This window comes from Pipistrellus kuhlii, unplaced genomic scaffold (assembly GCF_014108245.1).
Source record: "Pipistrellus kuhlii isolate mPipKuh1 unplaced genomic scaffold, mPipKuh1.p scaffold_m20_p_2, whole genome shotgun sequence".
In the NCBI taxonomy this organism is placed as follows: domain Eukaryota; kingdom Metazoa; phylum Chordata; class Mammalia; order Chiroptera; family Vespertilionidae; genus Pipistrellus; species Pipistrellus kuhlii.
The window spans coordinates 24,807,869-24,827,999 of record NW_023425515.1 but is presented as its reverse complement, the minus strand read 5'-3'; the positions used below and the strand labels follow the sequence as shown (position 1 = coordinate 24,827,999).

General features: G+C 37.5%; 1 protein-coding gene across 2 annotated transcripts in view; it reads right to left on the bottom strand.

The window, feature by feature from the left end:
- LOC118722332 (multiple epidermal growth factor-like domains protein 6) overlaps positions 1–20,131 on the bottom strand; it is a 589,906-nt gene that overhangs the window by 154,226 nt on the left and 415,549 nt on the right. For both annotated transcript variants that reach the window (XM_045583659.1, XM_045583660.1), the window contains one exon: positions 9,693–9,815. In XM_045583659.1, coding sequence (XP_045439615.1) covers positions 9,693–9,815 — 123 coding nt within the window. The remainder of the gene's footprint in view (positions 1–9,692; positions 9,816–20,131) is intronic.

Genomic DNA, 20,131 nt, shown 5'->3' with positions numbered 1-20,131 from the left:
AGAGATAAAGAAGAAAAGCAAAGGTAATGGTCACTGTACCAATGCTTCATCATTTTGGTTTAACTTCAGATACAAAAGGAAGAGCTCATCACACTGCTCAGTTCAACCAAACTTCCTATCACTCCCCAGTCCTTGGAAAGACCACTCTTGTTTTCATTTTAGCTCCAGAATTTACTCTCAATCACCAGTTCTTCCTAGGCAACCATTCTAGCTCATATTCCTCTTTATAAGGCATGTTCCTTCATATAATGTATAATATTGATTTTTGTGAATTAGTGGATATATTAGGTATATATGCAGATGGTAAGAAAGGGGAAGAGATGATAGGGACTCTGAAGATCAGAGAGACTAAGAAACTGGGCCAAGGCCACACATCCTTCTTTGTTGCAATAGAATTCAGACAACTACCCTGTTTCCCTGAAAATAAGACAGTGTCTTATATTAATTTTTTCCCCAAAGTTGCACTAGGTCTTATTTTCAGGGGATGTCTTATTTTCGGGGAAACATGGTATCAGTCCCATCTTCCCAACTCTGAAAACTGTAGAAAAAAGGAAGCATTCTAAATTCATTCCTAATAACCAGGTAGTTGAAAAAGTTTTTGAAGGAGGCTAATAATATTCTAGATAAAAACTTGAGAAATTTATTTTTTGAAAGACCCCAGATTGGTAATGAGGAGGGCAGAGGGGAAGTGTTCCTTAAGTTTAACTTTGGGGAATGAAATGTACTATCTAATAGTGCGAGGGTGATAAATGTGATAATGACTGAGAGATGCCATCAGTCTGACAAACTAAACAATTTTTTAACCTGACATAGCCCTATTCAAGACATCAGCTGTCATCTGTAGTGAATTCTCTTTCTAATTTGTCTTCATAAATAATGCAACTAATTGAAACGTAGTTACAGTGAAAGTCTTTAACCTCTTTCATCTTTAGTTTGAGGGCAATCTCTTTGCATTCCCTGGAAAGAATCTTCTGTTCCTTTTATCAAATAGAATGTAGACATCACTAATCAGAACACTGAGATCAAAGACAAAAGAATCCATTGTGCGAAGACCATCACATCTAATGGTTTTTCTCAATTTTTTTTAAGTTTGGCATTATCTTAAAATGTGAAACTCATAAAAATCTGATGTAAGAAAGGTATTCAAGCTCAAAGTTTTACTAAGAATATCTTTATTTAACAAAGCTCCAGACTGTAGTTCTGCCTTCATCTCATGACCTAATTTCTGCTTATTTGGAATTAAAATAGGACCTCTGACTCTACTATGTTGAACATTTAATCACACAGAAAAATCTTTGGTTGTCAGTTCCAGACAGCCATTCTTTCCCCTCCCCTCCTCATTTGTGAGAATAATAAAGGAGCCATTGAATAAAAAACAGACACTGACCATTCTCAGAAACTATAAATGAAGAATTCTAATATCATAGACTAAAATAATTAAAATGTTGTTTATCTGAGGCTTCTCTGGACAGACATCAGTGATTTCATTTGTTTACCAGTACTTGTGAGTGCATATGTTAATAAAATTATGTGCTGAAGGCATGAAAGAGAAATAAGAGAACTATGCAAGCATTACAACTTTCAATCATTTAATTAATTCACCCCTCTGGGAAGGCCGATTTCAAAAAATACATCAGAAGAAGGACATGATTGTTAATGGAGATTTGAGCTGAGCATGTTACATGAGGTTGTTATTAAAACTGGAAATTCGAGAAAGGTTTTGTGAAGTATATCAAATTATATCTAAAATCATACAAGGTATTTAAAATGCAAATTACATAGCTAAATTGAAAAAAAAAAGGAGGTTAATATAAATTATTTTGGTATATAATTCCAGGCTGTTAAAATATCCACTGGTTAAAGGAATACAATCTACATTATCATTATTTATATTAAAGTCTGCCTCTCACAAATGACAAAATCACCAATTAAAAACTATAAAAAGATAGTATATTCTGTAATAGAAATACTGGCAAAGGTCCAAAAGCTAGAAATACTGCAACAAGTTCAATGATTTCCCCAACAAGCAAAGTAAAGTTCTTAGATATTTTTATATATTCTACTGGTGACCCAGTGCACAAAATTTATGCACGGGGGTGGGGGTTCTTTCAACCCAGCCTGCACCGTCTCCAATCAGGGAGCCTTTGGGAGATGTTGGTTTAGGTCTGATCCCTGTGACTGCTGGCTCTTAACCACTCACCTGCCTGCCTACCTGATTCCCCTTAACTCCTCTGCCTGCCTGCCTGATTGCCCCTAATTTCTCTCCCCTGCCCTGATTGTCCCTAACTGCCTCTGCCAGCCTGATCTCACCCCTATCTGCCCTCTCCTGCCAGCCTGGTCACCACTAACTACCTCTTCCTGCCTGATGCCCCTAACTGCCCTCACCTGCCAGCCTGGTCACCTTCAACTGCCCTTCAATGCTGGCCCGATTTCACTCTCAACACCCCGCCCCTGCTGGCCTGATCTTATCCCTAATTGTCCTCTCCTGCTGGCCTGATCACCCCTAACTGCCTCTGCCTCAGCCCCCAACACCATGAAAAAATCGAACCACTTTCTTATACCTACATGAAATAGTTGTTGCCCTTAAAACCCCTCTTCGCCCCCACCTTAGGTTCTGCCTTCACAGTTCACCCAGATTTGGTTCTGATTTGTTGCTTTCTATGCCAGTCAGTGACTCCAGGCCTATCTCTGGGCCTGATCAGAGATGCAGGGCTGATCAGCAGCCTCCTCAGGCTACTGGTGAGCAGTCTGAACTACTGACCTTTTGGAGCACATGTGTCAAACACAAGGCCCGCGGGCCAAATCCGTCCCGCCAGGCCTTGCAATGTGGCCCGCACCGCGCTGTCATCACTGCACTCCGCTGCATTTCCATCACAATGACAGTTTATGACTGTTCAGTAAACCATTTGGCCCGCGATTTAGGCTGGATTTTAGATTTTGGCCCCTTCTCTGATTGAGTTCGACACCCCTATGAGAATGAGAGAGAGAGAGAGAGAGAGAGAGCTGCACAGCTGCTGGTGAGGCCAGGAGAGAGAGAGAGGCAAGGGTTGATCAGCAGCTGCCACAGTGGCTGAAATCAGACCCCGTTTCTCTCTCCAGACCTTGCCAGCAGCTGTGCCTCTCTCTCCAGCCTTGCCAGCAGCCTGGGGCAGCTCCTGATCATCTCTCTTTCATCAGCACACTCGAAAGGCCCCTATAACCCAAGGCATCCTAGTATTCAGGCATCCCTTTGGTCATTTGAGACATTACGGACCCTGGCTCTTCATATACAGAGATTATAATACTTATAATTTTTAAGTTAACAATTAATACTTATCAGATACTGATATTTTATATGTATTGACCTATCTAGAAGGATAAAAGTAAAATGGAGACAGGCTACAGAAGGGGTGAATAAAGGAAGTAGATGCGTATATTAGCCTTTCCAGGCTGCCACAACAAAATACCATGGATTGGGTGGCTTAGGCAATAGGAATTTATTTTTTCTCATTTCTGGAGGCTGGAAATTCTGAGACTAAGGTTTCAGCAGAGTTGGTTTCTGGTGAGAGCTCTTTTCCCGACTTCAGCCAGCACCTTCCCACTTCATCCTCACATGGTAGAGAAGAAGGAACAAACTCTCTATGATAGTATCTATCACACTTGGCAGTAATCCCATGAAAGGGTCCCACCCTCAAGAGCACCCTCAAGAGTTTATGTAAACCTAATTATCTACTAATGGCCCCTACTGGGGTATAATAATAATTAATGTCGTTTTTAAACATTCGTTTAAAATCTTGCTTGGCGTTGACTTGTATTGACATAACCTTCAAACACGTGGTATCTACAGAACGTGTGAAGTGCAATTAACAAGTTTTGCTTGAAAAAGTTTGGATTTGGTTTGGTTTTTGTTGCAAAACTAGGGCTAAGAAGATGGCGGATGAAGAGCATATTCGGCACTGCATGCTTTATGAGTTCCAATTAGGAAGAAAAGCAAGTGAGGCTGCAAAAAACATCTGTAGTGCTCTTGGTCAAGATGCAGTTAGCGCCAGAAAATGCCAGCGTTGGTTTGAGAAATTTCGTGAGGGAAATTTTTCGTTAGATGACAAGAGTGGTCGAGGCCGTGTGTCCAATTTTGATTAAGAAGCTCTTCAAGCTCTTTTGGTGCAAAATCCTCAAATTACCCAACAAGAGCTTGCGACAACTTTAAATTGTTCACAGAAAACAATTTCCAATCAATTGCGTGCACTTGGCAAAGTCCAAAAGTTTGGAAAATGGTTTCCTCATGAGTTGACCGACAACAACCGTAATCAAAGAGTCACAATTTGCAGTTCGCTCCTCTCTCGTCAAAACCGTTTGCCGTTTTTAGAGCAAATTGTTACCGGAGATGAACAATGGGTGCTGTATGTTAATTTGAAAAGGCGGCCTCAATGGTTGGACAAAAATGAGGCTCTGCAGCCCACGCCAAAACCTGACTTGCATGCGAAAAAAGTGATGTGTGTTTGGTGGAATTTTAAAGGAATTCTTCATTATGAACTTTTACCATCTAACCAAACCATTACAAGTGCAGTGTATAGTGCCCAATTGGAAAGGTTAGCCCAAGCTTTAAGAGAAAAAGAACCCACGCTGATTCATCGGAAGGGCGTAATTCTTCACCACGATAACGCACGACTGCATACTGCAAGAATCACTGCTGAAAAACTGCGCCAGTTGGAATGGGAAGTTCTCCCTCAACCTGCATATTCTCCTGATATTGCCCCTTCCGATTACCATTTGTTTCGTTCTTTGCAAAACTTTCTTCTTGGAAAAAAATTTAATAATGAAGAATGCCTCAAAAATGCATTGACCGAATTTTTTGCATCAAAATCACAAGAATTTTACAACAGAGGGATTAAAATGCTTCCTGAGCATTGGGCACAAATAGTAGAAAACAACGGCAACTATATTGTTGATTAAATTTTGTTGTATTGTTTAAATAAATTCGATTTAAAAAAGTATTAGAAAACGACATTAATTATTACTAGACCTAATACAAATACTCTTAGGGTTTCAACATGTGAATTTGGGCTGGGGACACAATTCAGTCCACAGCAAGGAAACAGATGAGCAAAAGTCAGAATCCTGGTACAGAGAGGCAGCAGCCAGCTAAAGGTGGAAATTGTGCTGTCAGAAGATAAGATGAAGATGTATACGTATGAGTGATTAGCAGCGTCAGAAGCCATCATTTGGTCCTAACTCCAATTAGACACATCTATATGCTATAATGTATTATTAAGACAACACAAGATTATGAGAGAGAGAGAGAGAGAGAGAGAGAGAGAGAGAGAGAGAGAGAGAGAAAGAGAGAATGAGAGAGAATGAGAGAGAATGAGAATGCCTAGGGTAACCAGAGAAGGTTTAACAGGCCAATTGACATTCAACATGGAACACAGTAAATAGAGTTCTGACAGGCAAATATGGGAGTGAGAGATCATCTATGTTAAGGGTAAAAGTAAAGTATGAAAGTGGAAAGGGCATGGCTTACATGGAAAATTGAGAGTAGCCAGGATTGTTGGAGCATATCATAGAAATCATAGAAATGTAGGAGAGAAATGGTAAATTTGTGCTTACAGGCTAGTAATACAAGGTGGGTTTCTTTCGTCAGTAGTTATTAAAATGCATTCATTTAACCCTCAGCACTATGTCAAAAATAGAATGTAAGAATGTCATTTCACATGATACAGTGTACCAATGATGGGTCGTGGAATTGTGCACCTAAAAACTATATAATTTTGTTAACTGGTGTCACCCCAAAAATTGAATAGAAAGGAAGAAAATACACACTATTAAAAATAAATGTAAAAAGCAATATCATTTCACAGTAACTTTATGATTTTTCTTAGTCTTAAAATACCTATCAGACATTATTTTAAAGCCTTTGGTCAGGATTGAAATTAGTCAGGTTTTCCTAAAAATTGCTTTTTTCTTTTTTAAAGTAAAAGTTACTTAATCTCTTTAGCTCTCAGACTTCTTAACTCTGAAGTAGAAGATTGTGCAAGATTATTCCTTGAATTTCTCCCAGATATATCTTTTAGCATAGAAACCAGTATTTTTACAAAAGCATCAATAAAAACATTTAAGTTACACACTCATTTTTATTAAACTAGATATAAGATTCTTGCACTATTTTTATGCGTGGATTTTCTAAATTCTAAGATCTTTAAACATTTTTAAAAATAATTATTACACATAATCCAGTGGGGCTTAAAAATACAGGTTAGCAGATAACTTATTAAAAAGTAGTAATTATGGAAACTCAATAAAATCGTTACACTGCAGAGACACAATAACTGCACAGTCACTTTGCCCAAATTCTACAATTTACACAAGCGGTATCTGGAATGTGGACAGATTAAGTGATTTAGGAGCTTAAACTGTAGGCCACATGCCAATTTGGATTTCATGGTGCTATTGTCCCTAGTCCACAAGGACAAGATTTAATGGTGAACTAACAACATAAACATCTGTCTTTTGTGATTGCTAAAATCTAGTTTCCATTTCTTAAGTTGTTGGTTACCAAAGACAGGACAATTTAAACGTATATGAATTGGTTGGTAATATCTTTGTTCATGGAGACCAAATCAGAAAATCAAATCTGGCAAGAGTTCCACAATTTGCCGTGCTGGTTTGGTGCCTTGCCACCAGCCAGGTCAGGGTTTTCACTTGCTGTGATCCTCCTTACCCATGGGATATCCTCAGACTGGCTTTCCTGATGCCACCTCTCCGTGGGCCAGAGACTGTCACACTTCCGGCCACAACAGCCAACTACTCTGGACCCTTTCTCTGACACCTCTTTGTGGGACTTTATCATTCTGGCTCAGGCTGATTGGTAACTGCTGGCCATGTATCACCACAAGTGCACAGCCCTTAGAGAGGGGACTTGTTTTTGAAGAGAAATCATCTGGAACTCTGAGGTTGGGGGCAAAGAGAGTTCACTTTCCGGTAGTCATGATTAAAAAGACAGTGGAAAAGGCGCTGGAGGCTCTAATTCAAAAAGTCACACTAGTGTAGGCCTATGACTGATGGGCAGAATGGAGCAAAGGAAATAAAAGAAAGGAGGAGGAAGAAAGCAACGGAGGCAATTAATTTCAAGAACTCCTAAGTAGTAGAATCATAAAATTCCATAACTCCATCTTCTCTTTTGTGACTCTGCCACGGGCCAGGATGAATTCCTGTCTACTGCAATTCTCAGTTTCCTGCCAGGTAAACATTCCCACAAGGAAAGTGAGCTAACTTAATTTCTTGTTTTAAAAACATATATATCTGACACTTCTACACTATCACTCAAACTCTAGACTAATGTGAAACCCAGTTCTCCAAGTAAATCCTTTCAAAACAAATAAGCAAACAAGCAAATCTTGTCCTCACACTTATTATTAATCCTTAAATATTATAGAAGGGCTAAAATTCTTCTAATTGCATTAAATGAGATTTTTAAAAAAAATATATATATATATATTATTGATTTTTTACAGAGAGGAAGAGAGAGGGATAGAGAGTTAGAAAGATTGAGGAGAGAGAATCATCAATCAGATGCCTCTTGCACACCCCCCACTGGGGATGTGCCCGCAACCAAGGTACATGCCCTTGACCTGAATATAACCTGGGACCTTTCAGTCCACAGGCTGACGCTCAATCCACTGAGCCAAACCAGTTTTGGCTAAATGAGATTCTTATGACCGTTCTTGGAAACCAAAACTTCAGTCTATGCTTATGAGAAAGGCATCAAAACTTCCATGAAGGGCAAGTGCTGGGTTCTCAGTCCAGTACTTTCTGCAGAATGTCATTCGATGGATTAAATGCTTTAAAATGATGTTTTGTTTTGTTTTTTTCATAAGCTTAATTTTACATTAAGTTGAAATTCTGCATAAGGAGAAGATCACCCACCACGTGGAACTGTAAATAAGCTATTATCATATTGTCAATGTTTTTGTACAATAGGAATTGTGATTTAAGGAATAGAAATAGAAAAGATAAACCATAATATCTTTACCTAACTCCACTTTTTACCTGATGTCATTAAAAAGAAAATTGGAAAATTCAAGGGTTGTGGTGGTGAGGAATAAGGAAAGAGCTTAATGATTTTACTAAGAAATAGCTAATAACTACTAGGGTTTATCTAATTAATTTTATCGGTAAATATAATTTTGTTGGCTACTATTTATTTTGCCTTATCACAAAGACCAGACATTATAGATTTATACACACAATTACTTTGCAAATACTTTTATATCTGACACAATAATTCACCAGCTCAACCTTTACTGTAAGTAATGCAATGGCATGTATTCATAATTCTGCTGCTTCTCTACATAACTGAGTGAAGTGATGGTGGCAGTTTAAGGATGTTATCAGCTGGACACATTACAGGTTGGGATGGGGATGGGAAGGAGGTTCCTATTGCTAAGACTAGCAATCCTGCATGCAACTATGCATGTCCCACCAACACTTGTGCCTGCTGCAGATACAATCATTCCAAATACTGAGTTCCCTGGATTTTAGGGCATGACATATATTCGTATCTTTACTCAACCTTGGAAAAGTCATTTTCTGCCACTGGGAACCTCTATTTGCACTTATAAAAAGTCAGACTTATGACTAGGACATCTTTGGTTATTTCCCTTGGCCTTCTCATTTTTCCTACAAGATGTTCACAGAAAGAAAGGGGGTGTGTTATGAAACTAGGTTAAATTAGCTTTTTTCTACTCTAAGTTTTATAATTGTAGAATACTGATAAAATATTAGTAATTTTGAGTAAATGGACTATAGTTAACAAGCCATAAATAAATCAAACCAGCAATTAAATTGTGCTGTTCAAGGCATTATTCTTTTATTATAATAAATATTTTTTAAAGGGACCTGCTGATAAAATTAGAATGTGTCCTGATGTCATTTGAGGGGCATCATTCAATGAAAATAAAAAACACTTAACTTTTATGTAAACTACTCCAGTGAAAACAAAATCAGAGTAGTAATAAATCATACAGGAAGCACAGTATTTTAAAAACGTATTCTAGTGGGCAGTTTTCTGTGTATTAAAGCACATAGTTTTAAAAACTTAGAAAATTGAAAAGACATCCAAATAAGATTTAAAATAATAATCCCCCACAAAAATATCTAAGTACATTTTGATGTACAACAAATACATAGTGACCTTGTTTAGTGTGTATAGTTTTAACTCTTCTTGAGCAACTCTAAAATTGGCATATAGTCTGTTTATAATTTTTGCTTTTATACTCGTGAGTCTGGGTCTGAGATGAGTGAACTTGTAGGTAGTGACTGTACAGCCTGACAACCCCCTTTCGTTGGGGCTCCTTGTGTATATACAACTAACAAATTTTTACTTTACTGCACATGGCAGAATGATTTGCTATGGAAATATTCACCCACATGGGGATTCAACTTTGGCTTGTGAATATTAATTTCTATATTCCCTTCCCCATTTTTTTTGTCTTTTAGCTTATTAGTAGTAAAAAAACAACAACCAATCACAAACAAACAAACAAAAACAAAAAAAAACACTCTTTTTTATTATTCTAAGAGATAGAATTGTGCTTGAAAACTGTCAACTTCTACATATATTTTTTCCACTAGAAAAACCTTTCTCTCCTATCCCTAAATAGGCAGGTTGATTTTTCACTGAAAATGGCTTCAAGCTGCTCCTAATATTTACTCACTTATGCAGGTGCGTTCATCAGCATGGAGTCTGTATCCCGTATCACATTCACAGTGGAAGGTGCCCAGAGTGTTAATACAGCGCTGCTGGCAGCCTCCATTCACCACCGTACATTCATCGATATCTAGAGGAGGAAGACAGATGGCCAGGATTACAATGTCATTCCAATGTCAGCTTCGAAGAAGTGGCCCAATATTTCTTTGATTCACAGTATGTGTTATATTGTACAAAGGCAGCGACTCTGTGACCACAAATCTTTGCTTGTTTGATCCATTTTGCTCCACAGTATAAACAAGAAAATGTAGATAGAAACTTTATTGAGCTTTTCAAAGCCCAGCAACAATGAGCATAAGGATTGCCTCACAATTTTCTATTCTTCACATACCGGTTAATTAGACAGATCTGAGATACAGATATTTTCCTTGGGGCAGGGGAACTGGAGGCGAGAATTACAATGAGCTACTCTATCTGGAGCAACACACATTGGTAGATAAACACCTATTATTGGTCTGATACTGCTGAATGAAGCCAGTAATAAAGAACTTGGATCTCCTTCTCATGCGGTATGGTGGACATCAGGGAATACACAGACACATTCAAATAAAACCATGGTTTGGAGTTCTTAAAAAATACACCAGTCCACTTGCTTCACTGATTCAGTCTGTTCCTTGTCAGTCAGGGTTCCATTTTCTAAAATACTTAATGTGAGAGGTTACTTTCAATTTAGGAAAAAAGAACACATTTGAAAAGAGGTTGAGACTCATAGTCACCTGCACCTTATGATCAGTCAAGGTCATAATAAATGAACATAATATTCATTTTCCTTTAGAAAGGAAAGTCAATGTATCTCTTATAACCACTAGAGGCCCAGTGCATGAATTCATACACAGGTGGGGTCCCCAGGCCTGGCAGGTGATCAGGGCTGAGCCAATCAAGGCTGGGCTGATCAAGGCCTGCCGCATGGGAGAAGGGACAAGTAGGTTGGCCAAATGTGGAAGGTTGGCTGTGAGAGCACAATGACCAGCAGGGGGCAGCTCCTGCATTGAGCATCTGCCCTCTGGTGGTCAGTAAGCATCATGGCGACTGGTCTACAGGAGTTCTGGTCATTCTGCTTGTTCAGACATAAAGGTCGCTTAAGCTTTTATAGATAGATATAGATAGATGATAGATAGATAGATAGATAGATAGATAGATAGATAGATAGATAGAGAGAGAGAGAGATAGATAGATAGATGATAGATAGATACTTCCTTGTACCCTATATAACCAGTACTTAATGTATTTGAAATCACACACACACACACCCAAAATGATATTCACTAATGTTGGAAAAGCTTTTCAGGTAATCAGTATATTAAGGGCTTCTAAATTTTCTTCCTAGAATTTTTTTTCCCCTCTAAACCTGTCTTTTCACACAAGTCAAGGTATGGGAAGGCAAGAGTCTCATGAAGAGAATGTCCCCAACTTCCTATGCCCCAATCCCTGATAGTCAGGCAAAGAATGCTTGGTGTGAGCAATTTTCACTAAGATATGTTATCATATTAGAAAGTAGCTTTACAATCAGTGAGATTAACACCACAGGGCAAAATGCTTACTTGAGAAGACAGCCACATTGGGAAGAATGCTATTGCAATGCCTTATCACAGGAATTTTTCATGCTAAAATTATCTGGTCTATAACAGATATTTTGTACCATAATAATAACTAGAGTAATTGATGTGAGGAAGGCAAAATGATTTTCTTTTACTTGGCATTGCTTTTATATGAAAAAGAAAAACATATATAAAGAACACACTAACTCACAAAATAAGTCCCATATTTTACAATTACTAGTCCACTATATTATACACAGTTTACTCAAACTAGGATTTTCTTTTTAAAATTGTATATGCTGGGATAATTTCAGATATACTTAATAGAGTCCTATTTTAGAGATAATAAATACTGACTTTTCAAAGCATCAGAAGTTTTATTAAATTTTGGACCAGTGATAAACAAACCTCTAAGTCTTTTTCATATAAACTAATGTCAAACCAGAATTCTCCATTTCTTACTTGCACTTTGATATTTATGCTACCGAAAGTTTTATCTTTCTAGCTTTGGTGTATTACTCCACAGGGTTGAGATATAACTTTGAAATCTAATTCTGACAACTCCTGAATTAGATATCCTCCTCAAGTATTTCACATTAGACATACAAATAAAACTACCAAGAGTACTTTGTTTCGGATGACAATACACCAAAAATTGACATCATAAAAAGATTATCATGATATATTGTATACTTGTATTTAAATACATTTAAAATGTCTTAACGGATGCATTCAGATACAAATGATTATTTCTTAAGAGAAATAAAGATACAGAGAATGAGTAAATTGCAGGATGTAGGCATGGGTGTTGGACAAGAGTTTTTAGCCATATTTGTAATGTTTTACTTTTTTTTTATAAGAAAACTTTATCAGGTATTATTTATGTAATAAAAAAGTAATTTTATAAAAATAAATATACTATTATGACTTTCCTTTGCTTCAATACTTTTCTTTCAAAAGAAACCAAATTAGTGCAAACAAAAAAAAAATGTTACCTAATACTATGCAAACATGTAAATTGATGGTACCTCTGCTATGCCACCAGCCAATCAGGAGTGATTTGCAAATTAACCCAACAAAGATGGCATTAGTTTGCATACACAGGCACCCAGTGACTGGGACTGGATGCATGCATCGTTGCCATGGTGACGACACAGGCATTCTGCTCCACCCCCAGTCTCTCAGACCTCTGGGCAGTGTGGGGAGGTGGGGCTGGAGCAGAAAGAGGTGCCTCTGGAGCCTGAGCGGAAAGGGGCGGGGCCCGAGAGGAAAGGTGGTGTCAACAGCCAGGGAAAGGAAAGCCCATTCTAGCTCGAGTCTTTGTGCATTGGATTCCTAGTTAACTCATAAGAGCGGACACTGATTTTAAGAAGAATCTTCTTTCAATATGTGTTAGTGTGTTCATATTCTTAATCTGCCCTAGAATTATAATTAAAGTAGTATATTAGAGTCCTAGCCATTTGGCTCAGTGGATAGTGTGGACCTGTGAACATAAGAGTCCTCTAAGGATATCTCGGTTGCAGGCTCCTGCCAGGCCAGGGCCCTGTTCTGGGCTCATGCAGGAGGCAACCAATCGATGTGTTTTCTCTCACATCAATATTTCTCTCTGTCTTGGCCTCTCTCTTTCACTCTCTCTAAAAATCAATGGAAAAAATATCCTCGGGTGAGGATTAAAAAAATAAAATAAAGTACTAAATTGGAAACACACACAAAATGAAAGCAAACCAAACTTTCTCCATACTTTGAATCAAACAGTCTTGAGAAAAACATCTTAGTGTTGAAAATTATTAGCCTATCATCTTGCCTTTCTGAAACTCAGCCTTCTCATCTATAAAATGGAATTATAATGACAATCATAAGTACTACTGTATTTTTCGGACCATAAGACGCACCGGACCATAAGACGCACCAGTTTTTAGAGAAGGGAAATGAAAAAAAAAGATTCTGAAACAAAAAGTTCAGTGTTACCACTACAATGTGTAAACCCATAAATCATGCAGAGACTTTCAATGCTTTCTTTGCATAGTTTATGGGTATCTACACATTGTAGTGGTGAGAGAAGAGGCTGGAGAGTGTTTTACATTATGGTAAATGTTATTGGTTTGGTATCACAGAAAGTCTCTGCATACAATATACTGGTATGAAGTTTGTTGCAGTACAAACATTTTGACAGTTACCGGTATAATAGTATGAAGAGAAATTCTGACATAGCGGCGTTATCAATCAGGGCATCCAGCGGAGGGCGGAGTTTACTGGTGGGCGGAGATCTACAGTATGCCTACCCAGCAGTCAAGGACAGCAACAGAGGGCAGAGAGGAATGATTGGGGGAATAGACGCGGCATTCTTCCGGGCACGGAGTACAGGCCAGCAAGGAGTACAGGCGATGATTACGGTTTGGATTACACAGTTACGGTACACCGCACCTGGGCTGACATGGAGATATGGCTGCAGCGAGGGCATGGAGGCTGACTACCATACATGGGAACTCCTCTACCACTCGGGGTTTACAGAGCGGGGCAGACACTCTGGGCACGGAGGAATGGACAGTGGCTGCAGCAAGCACACAGAGCCGGGCAAGCACACAGAGACCACACAGAGCCGGGCAAGTAAAAAAACTTTTTTTTTTAAAGTATACGTGTAGGCTATATTTGGACCATAAGACACAGGGACTTTTCCCCCCCACTTCTGGGGGGAAAAAAGTGCGTCTTATGGTCCAAAAAATACGGTATGTTATAAATTTTTTTCCCTTTTCTAGTCCTACATGACAATTTGGAATAGATTGATGATGCTTGAGATTATATGTAGAAATTTAAAAAACAACAGGTAATTTCACTTCACTAAGTGGAGCTAACAACATAAGACCATAAAGTGAGAGTGTATGATAGAAACAGCTGCAATATCTGAATTCAGAGAAGAGAAAATCAAGTGGGCTGGAGTGATAAGGGAATGTTTGGGGTAAAATGTGAGAATGAGAAAAGGGAGGGCAACTCAAAGGTGTAGTGGTTTGAATGCTCAGTGTCTGAGATTCAGCAGTTAGACCTGTCAGGTTGGAAAATAAGGTTGGCAAATGGAAATAAAGTTGAAAAACAAATCTAAAATCTACTTTTAATTAAATTGGAAAGCAAAGTGTTCCTGGTCTTCATTTAAAATACAATACACTATTAGGCAGATCAAGACATAATAAGCTGTGTTCACACAGTAGCTAAGCAAACATATTAACAGTTAAGAAAATCAATCATTTATAGAGTGGTACCAAATATCAAGTAATTGGTTTGACTTATTTTTTCCCTTTTCTCTCCTTTCAGAACATGCTGAATTTACTGATGGTTTTGGGTATTGTGTAACCCATAGTTCTCATACTTGGAAGCATATTAAAATCATGATGAGCATGAAAAATACCCATTTCTTGGTCCAAAGTTAAAAACCTAAAAGAGTTTAATTTTATTCGTTTTGGGAAAGGCCTGAGAATCTCTTTAAACACATCCTAAGTGATGCTAAGGTGTAGTCAGGGTTGTTATCCATTCCCTGACTTAGTTAATGTTTTAATAACCTAAGAATCTTGGTAAAATGCATATACTGATTCAGCAGACTTGGAGCTGGGGAACAAGACTATGCATTCCTAATAGATCCAATGTCATTCTAATGTTACTGGCCTGGAATCATACTCTTAGTAACAAGAGTGTACATAGTCCTTTGTTCAACTATCAATGTCACAAGCATCACAAAGGTCATGATTTGGTTAAACTTCCCAGTCATTTGCCCAAATAGCTCATTTATGTCCAGATGGATAACCAATACTCTGAGCAAAATACTATGTATATGTAATAAATACATATATTAATTATTTACTAAAAACTTGTAAAAATTAAAACACCAATAATTTCTACAAAATTCAATCCATAATGGTTACTAATTTCAAGACAATTTTAGCATCATTTGTTATTAGAAATGACTTGTTTCTGTAAAAAATGAAGGGCACATTAGTTCTTTTCTGATGGAATATCTCTGATATGGGATAAAACCAGGTTAAATTGCCCAGATATTAGACACTCATGCTGAAGCTGTCACAAGTGATTTTTCTTTTCCATCAAGATGCTGCCCAACAAAGTTAAAAACCTGAAATGTCAATATTACATTAAAATGTTATTATCAAGTATATTTCATATGAAGAAACAATTTCTCCAAAAATCCTCTGAGTTTCATCTTTATGTTAGTTGTTTACAGAAAGCCCTGCCCTAAGAATTGGAGCTTCAGAACACTGCTGGGGATAATGATAAAGTGATTAGATTTTTTCTTTTTTAGCATTGTCACTGTGATAAGGACAAAGGATTTAATCATCTATAATAATTAAAGTGTAATATGCTAATTAGACTGGACAGCTGAATGGGGATGTTAGACTGTCAGATTAGGGGTCAGGCCTAAACCATCAGTCAGACATCCCCTGGAGAGTCCCAGATTGTGATATGGTTCAGACCAGGCTGAGAGACATGCACAAATTTCATCTACCGGGCCTCTAGTTTTTATACTATAAAAGAATAAGGAAGAAAATCAACCATGTCTGCTAGTTTTCCTTTTTAATGTCTTTTCTCTAAATATTTCTACTATATTTATCTTCCAAAATATCTCTCCAGATGGTCACAGAAATAGCTAAAATACTTTACTTTATTATCAAATGTATTTTGCACATAAAAGCTCCCTTTTGTCTGTAAACAAGAATATTTTTGTATTATTTTTCTCAGACTGTGCAACCATAGTAAGAGAAGTTATTCTTACATTTGCCTTTTATCATTGTTTTCAGAAACCTGCTGATTGAAAATAAGTGTTCCAGGGTTGCTGTATGTTGGAGATGGCATGGTAGAAGTGTTAGTTTTGAAAGAAATATTGAAAAGTGTGATGGTGATTCCACTAGATCATCTGTGTAGTTTTATTTTCACTCTTCTATGATACTACTTTCACTCTGCTCTACTACAGTATATCAAAACTGCTGACTTTTTTGCTTGTAATTCTGTAGCCCCTGATTGAATGAACTCCTTAAGGTCAAAGATCCTGTTGTATTAAGCATTTTCTGGCATGAAGTCGATAGTCCATAAATGTCCGATGAGCGAATAAATGAATGTGTGGTTTGAAAGTCATCCATGGCATTCAGTCTTCTTATCCACTCATATCTATCAATGGGATTTCTAGGAACTGGGGCTCTGGCCACACTTGCCTTCTCTTTACCTTTGCAGTAAATTATTGATGTTAGTTTTTTGACATTTACAAGTAGCTTTAAAAGTCTGGAATGCAAAATAATTTATAAGTTTGACAATGAACACACTTGGACTGCATCTGTAGTGACTATGTATGTCTATTTGGGACTCACACATGTTTTTCACACATACTTAATAACTCCAAGGGTTTCCTTAGAGAAATTTTCTCTCCTTTATTTTAATGAAGTTTCTATGGAATTGATGAATACCATTCCTCTCCCAAATCAGAGGTAGATTGTACTTGGTATAAACTCAGTTCCACAGTGATTAGGCCAGATAATCTCATCATTATCAAAATTTCTCAGGAATGATTGGATTAGTTCAGATGTGAGTTAGTGAGTATGATGCTCCATAGGAGGGTTAGGAATCCTGGGACATAGATGCCCTGTTCTCTGAAAGCTGTAATTGTGGATGTGGGACATTTTGTAGTAGCCATTTTGCTCCATGAGTGAAAGCTACACTAAAGATAAAGCCACAAACAGAACAAAACTGAGGTATTCTTGAGAACAGGATCTGGAACCCTGATTGAACTATGCCTGAAGTCCTCCTACCTCTGGGCTTCTCAGTTAAGTGATCCAATAAAATCCTGCTTTTGTTTAGGCATTCTGAGTTGCATGATTCTATTACTTGTAAGGGACATCATCCTAGCTGATACATGTGTGCTGTATAGCCAGTGTGCAGGAGGAAGCCACCAAATGCAGTTCAAACTCAACATACATTGTTCAAAAATATGTATTGCCTTCTAATCAGTAAAATGGTTTAATCTATAATTCAGTAAGGGCCAGGAAAAGTCATTTAGTTCTCCTCGTAGCATTCATTGGAGCAATTGTAGTCCATCAAAATTCTAACAGAATTGGAAATATGTCACTATTTTTGTTCTTTTTTTTCATATAAACATTAAGGGTTTATCAAACGGCCTGTGAAAATTTGTGGTACAGTGCCAGAGAGGTTAAAGTGCTTTCTTGAATGGTTGCTTCGTAACCCTGCTGTGAGGGATCCATCTCTAGCTTTCCCCTCAAACCTTGGCCTCCTATTTCTCCTTTCATTCCTTTCTTGGTAGCTAAAATCTGAGGTAGTTTGGTACTCAGTACAAAATAAATGCGTGCTCCTAACTCTGAAGATTCTATTGTTTTTATATATTTGGCCCTTGTAAAAAAATGTTTTAAATGTTACCAGTTTTCTAACTCAGTAATAAAAGTGGCATTTTTTTCAGCATAATGCACCTAACTCATAAAAAGGCAAATAGGACAATGAGGTGCATTTTGAAATAATTAACATTACTAGGAAGAAATAGAGCTCAAAAGTCTTGTTCTGAGGATAAGAGAGTATATTATTTCATTCAAAATAGAAAGCTTTGGAAAATGCTAAATATGTAGCTACATCTGATCATGGAGAATATTTTCTGCCATACTGTCTTCTAAGAAAATATGGCTTTACTTTATAGCCAGTGGGCATCAGCAGGGCAAAGAACAGATTAGAGAAGTGGAAGACTGATGGCAGAGAATCCAAGTAATAACCATGGCTGAACTCCAGGTGAAAGATGATTAGGAAGCTAGCACCAGTGTAAATAGAGAGATGTGGGCATATATAAAAGGTGTTAAAATATAAAATCAATATAACTTTGTTATTAACTGGATGTGATGGAAAAGAGGTAAGGTTGACCACCTTGAGCAATTTTATTGATGGTGTGGCATTCACCAAAATGGCACAGGAGGATGAACATTTGAAACTGGAAAAATAGTTCCGTTTTGGACATAAATAATTTGATGAACAAGTGAAAAGGGGACTTGGGGATATCCAGTAGAAAATTGAATATGCAGATTAAAATCAAGAAAAAAAAATGGGCTGATTTTTCAGCTACTATTTGTCTACCTGCACAAGCACAAAAATTAGGAGTCATCCTTACATTTTCCTCTCCTTCACCCATATTGGATCAAATACCAAATGTTACTGTATATAACTTATCTCCTAAAACATAAAAATCTGTACACTTCTCACCTACACTGGTACCACTCAAATCCAACTGCATGAATGGTTGCTGTAGCCACTAAAGCTTCTTCTACATCAGTGGTTCTCAACCTTTCTAATGCCATGACCCTTTAATATAGTTCCTCATGTTGTGGTGACCCCCAACCATAAAATTATTTTCCTTGCTACTTCATAACTGTAATTGTGCTATTGTTATGAATCATAATGTAAATATTTGTGTTTTCTGATGGAACCTTAGGTGACCCTGCTCTCAGTTCTCAACCTGTGGATTCCATCAGAAAAAAACAGATATTTACATTTTGATTCATTAACAGTAGCAAAATTACAGTTATAAAGTAGCAAGAAAAATAATTTTATGGTTGGGAGTCACCACAACATGAGAAACTGCATTAAAGAATTGCGGCATTAGAAAGGTTGAGACAACTGCACATCCTTCAATAGGTCCTTCATTATTTTCCAACTGCACCACAGTGATGTTTTCAAAACAAAAATTCATTCATTTCACCCACTCCCTGATTTCTGTCACTGTTTTACACCCTTCAATCACTTCCCTTTACTCTCAGGATTAGACTGAACACCAACATGATCTTCAGATCTCTCTGGGGTCTGGTTTTTGCTTCCTTCTCTAATGCTAATTTGCTATTCTTTCCCCCATACTACATTTTAGCAACAGAAATCTTCTTCAAGTCCCTTGAAGGCTCTTTACTCCCTATTATTTCCACTTTCCTTCCTTTACCTAGTGAATATCTATGCTTCTTGCAGATGTCCACTTAAGCACCACTACCTCAGGGAGGCCTGTATTTCTCCTTCAATCTACGTAAAATTTGTGTGTCATACTTTTCTAGGGCTATCTTATTTTTCTTTGGAGTAATTAGGTCATCTATATGCTGTAGATTTGTATGTATAATTATTTGTTTGATATCTGTGTTCCCCATTGTTAACTAAATATCATGAGAGCACAACCCATTTAGTTTTTGCTCAGAATAGCAATCCCAGTGTCTGGCATGTAGAAGATTCATTATAAATATCTGCTAAAAAAAAAAAAAAAAAAAAAAAAGTAAATGAATGAGGTACAGAGTATTGGGCATCACCATATACTAGTAGATTGTAATTCAAATCACAAGAGTGGGTCATTTCCCTAAGCAAGGGCCTGTAGAAAAAGCATGAGTCTAATAAAGAACCCTGACAAATAGTCACATTTAAGCCAGACTGAGATAGGATACACCGCTCTCTAAAAACATCCAAAACCTCATTATCTATGTATAAGAATATGATAGAAACTGTGATAATGATGAATTGATATTATGACTTTCTATGCAGATAAAATCATGTAGTAATGATTTTATCTGCATAGAACTTTCTTCCTTTTATTTTTCTTGGTTATAGAGTTCTTCTCCTGTAGGTTGGGATAGAGTGAGGACTATTCCTACCCCCATGTCACCATCAAACTACAGAAACTACAGATAGACACAAGACCCTGGCTGAGACAACCTGAGAATCCCAACTCCCTAGTCATGGTGATTGGGAAGGTCATTTGACCCAAGGACATGTGCTCAAGCTATCAGGAGAGAATGAGGCACCATCTTTTCTATAGGCTGATTCAAAGTTG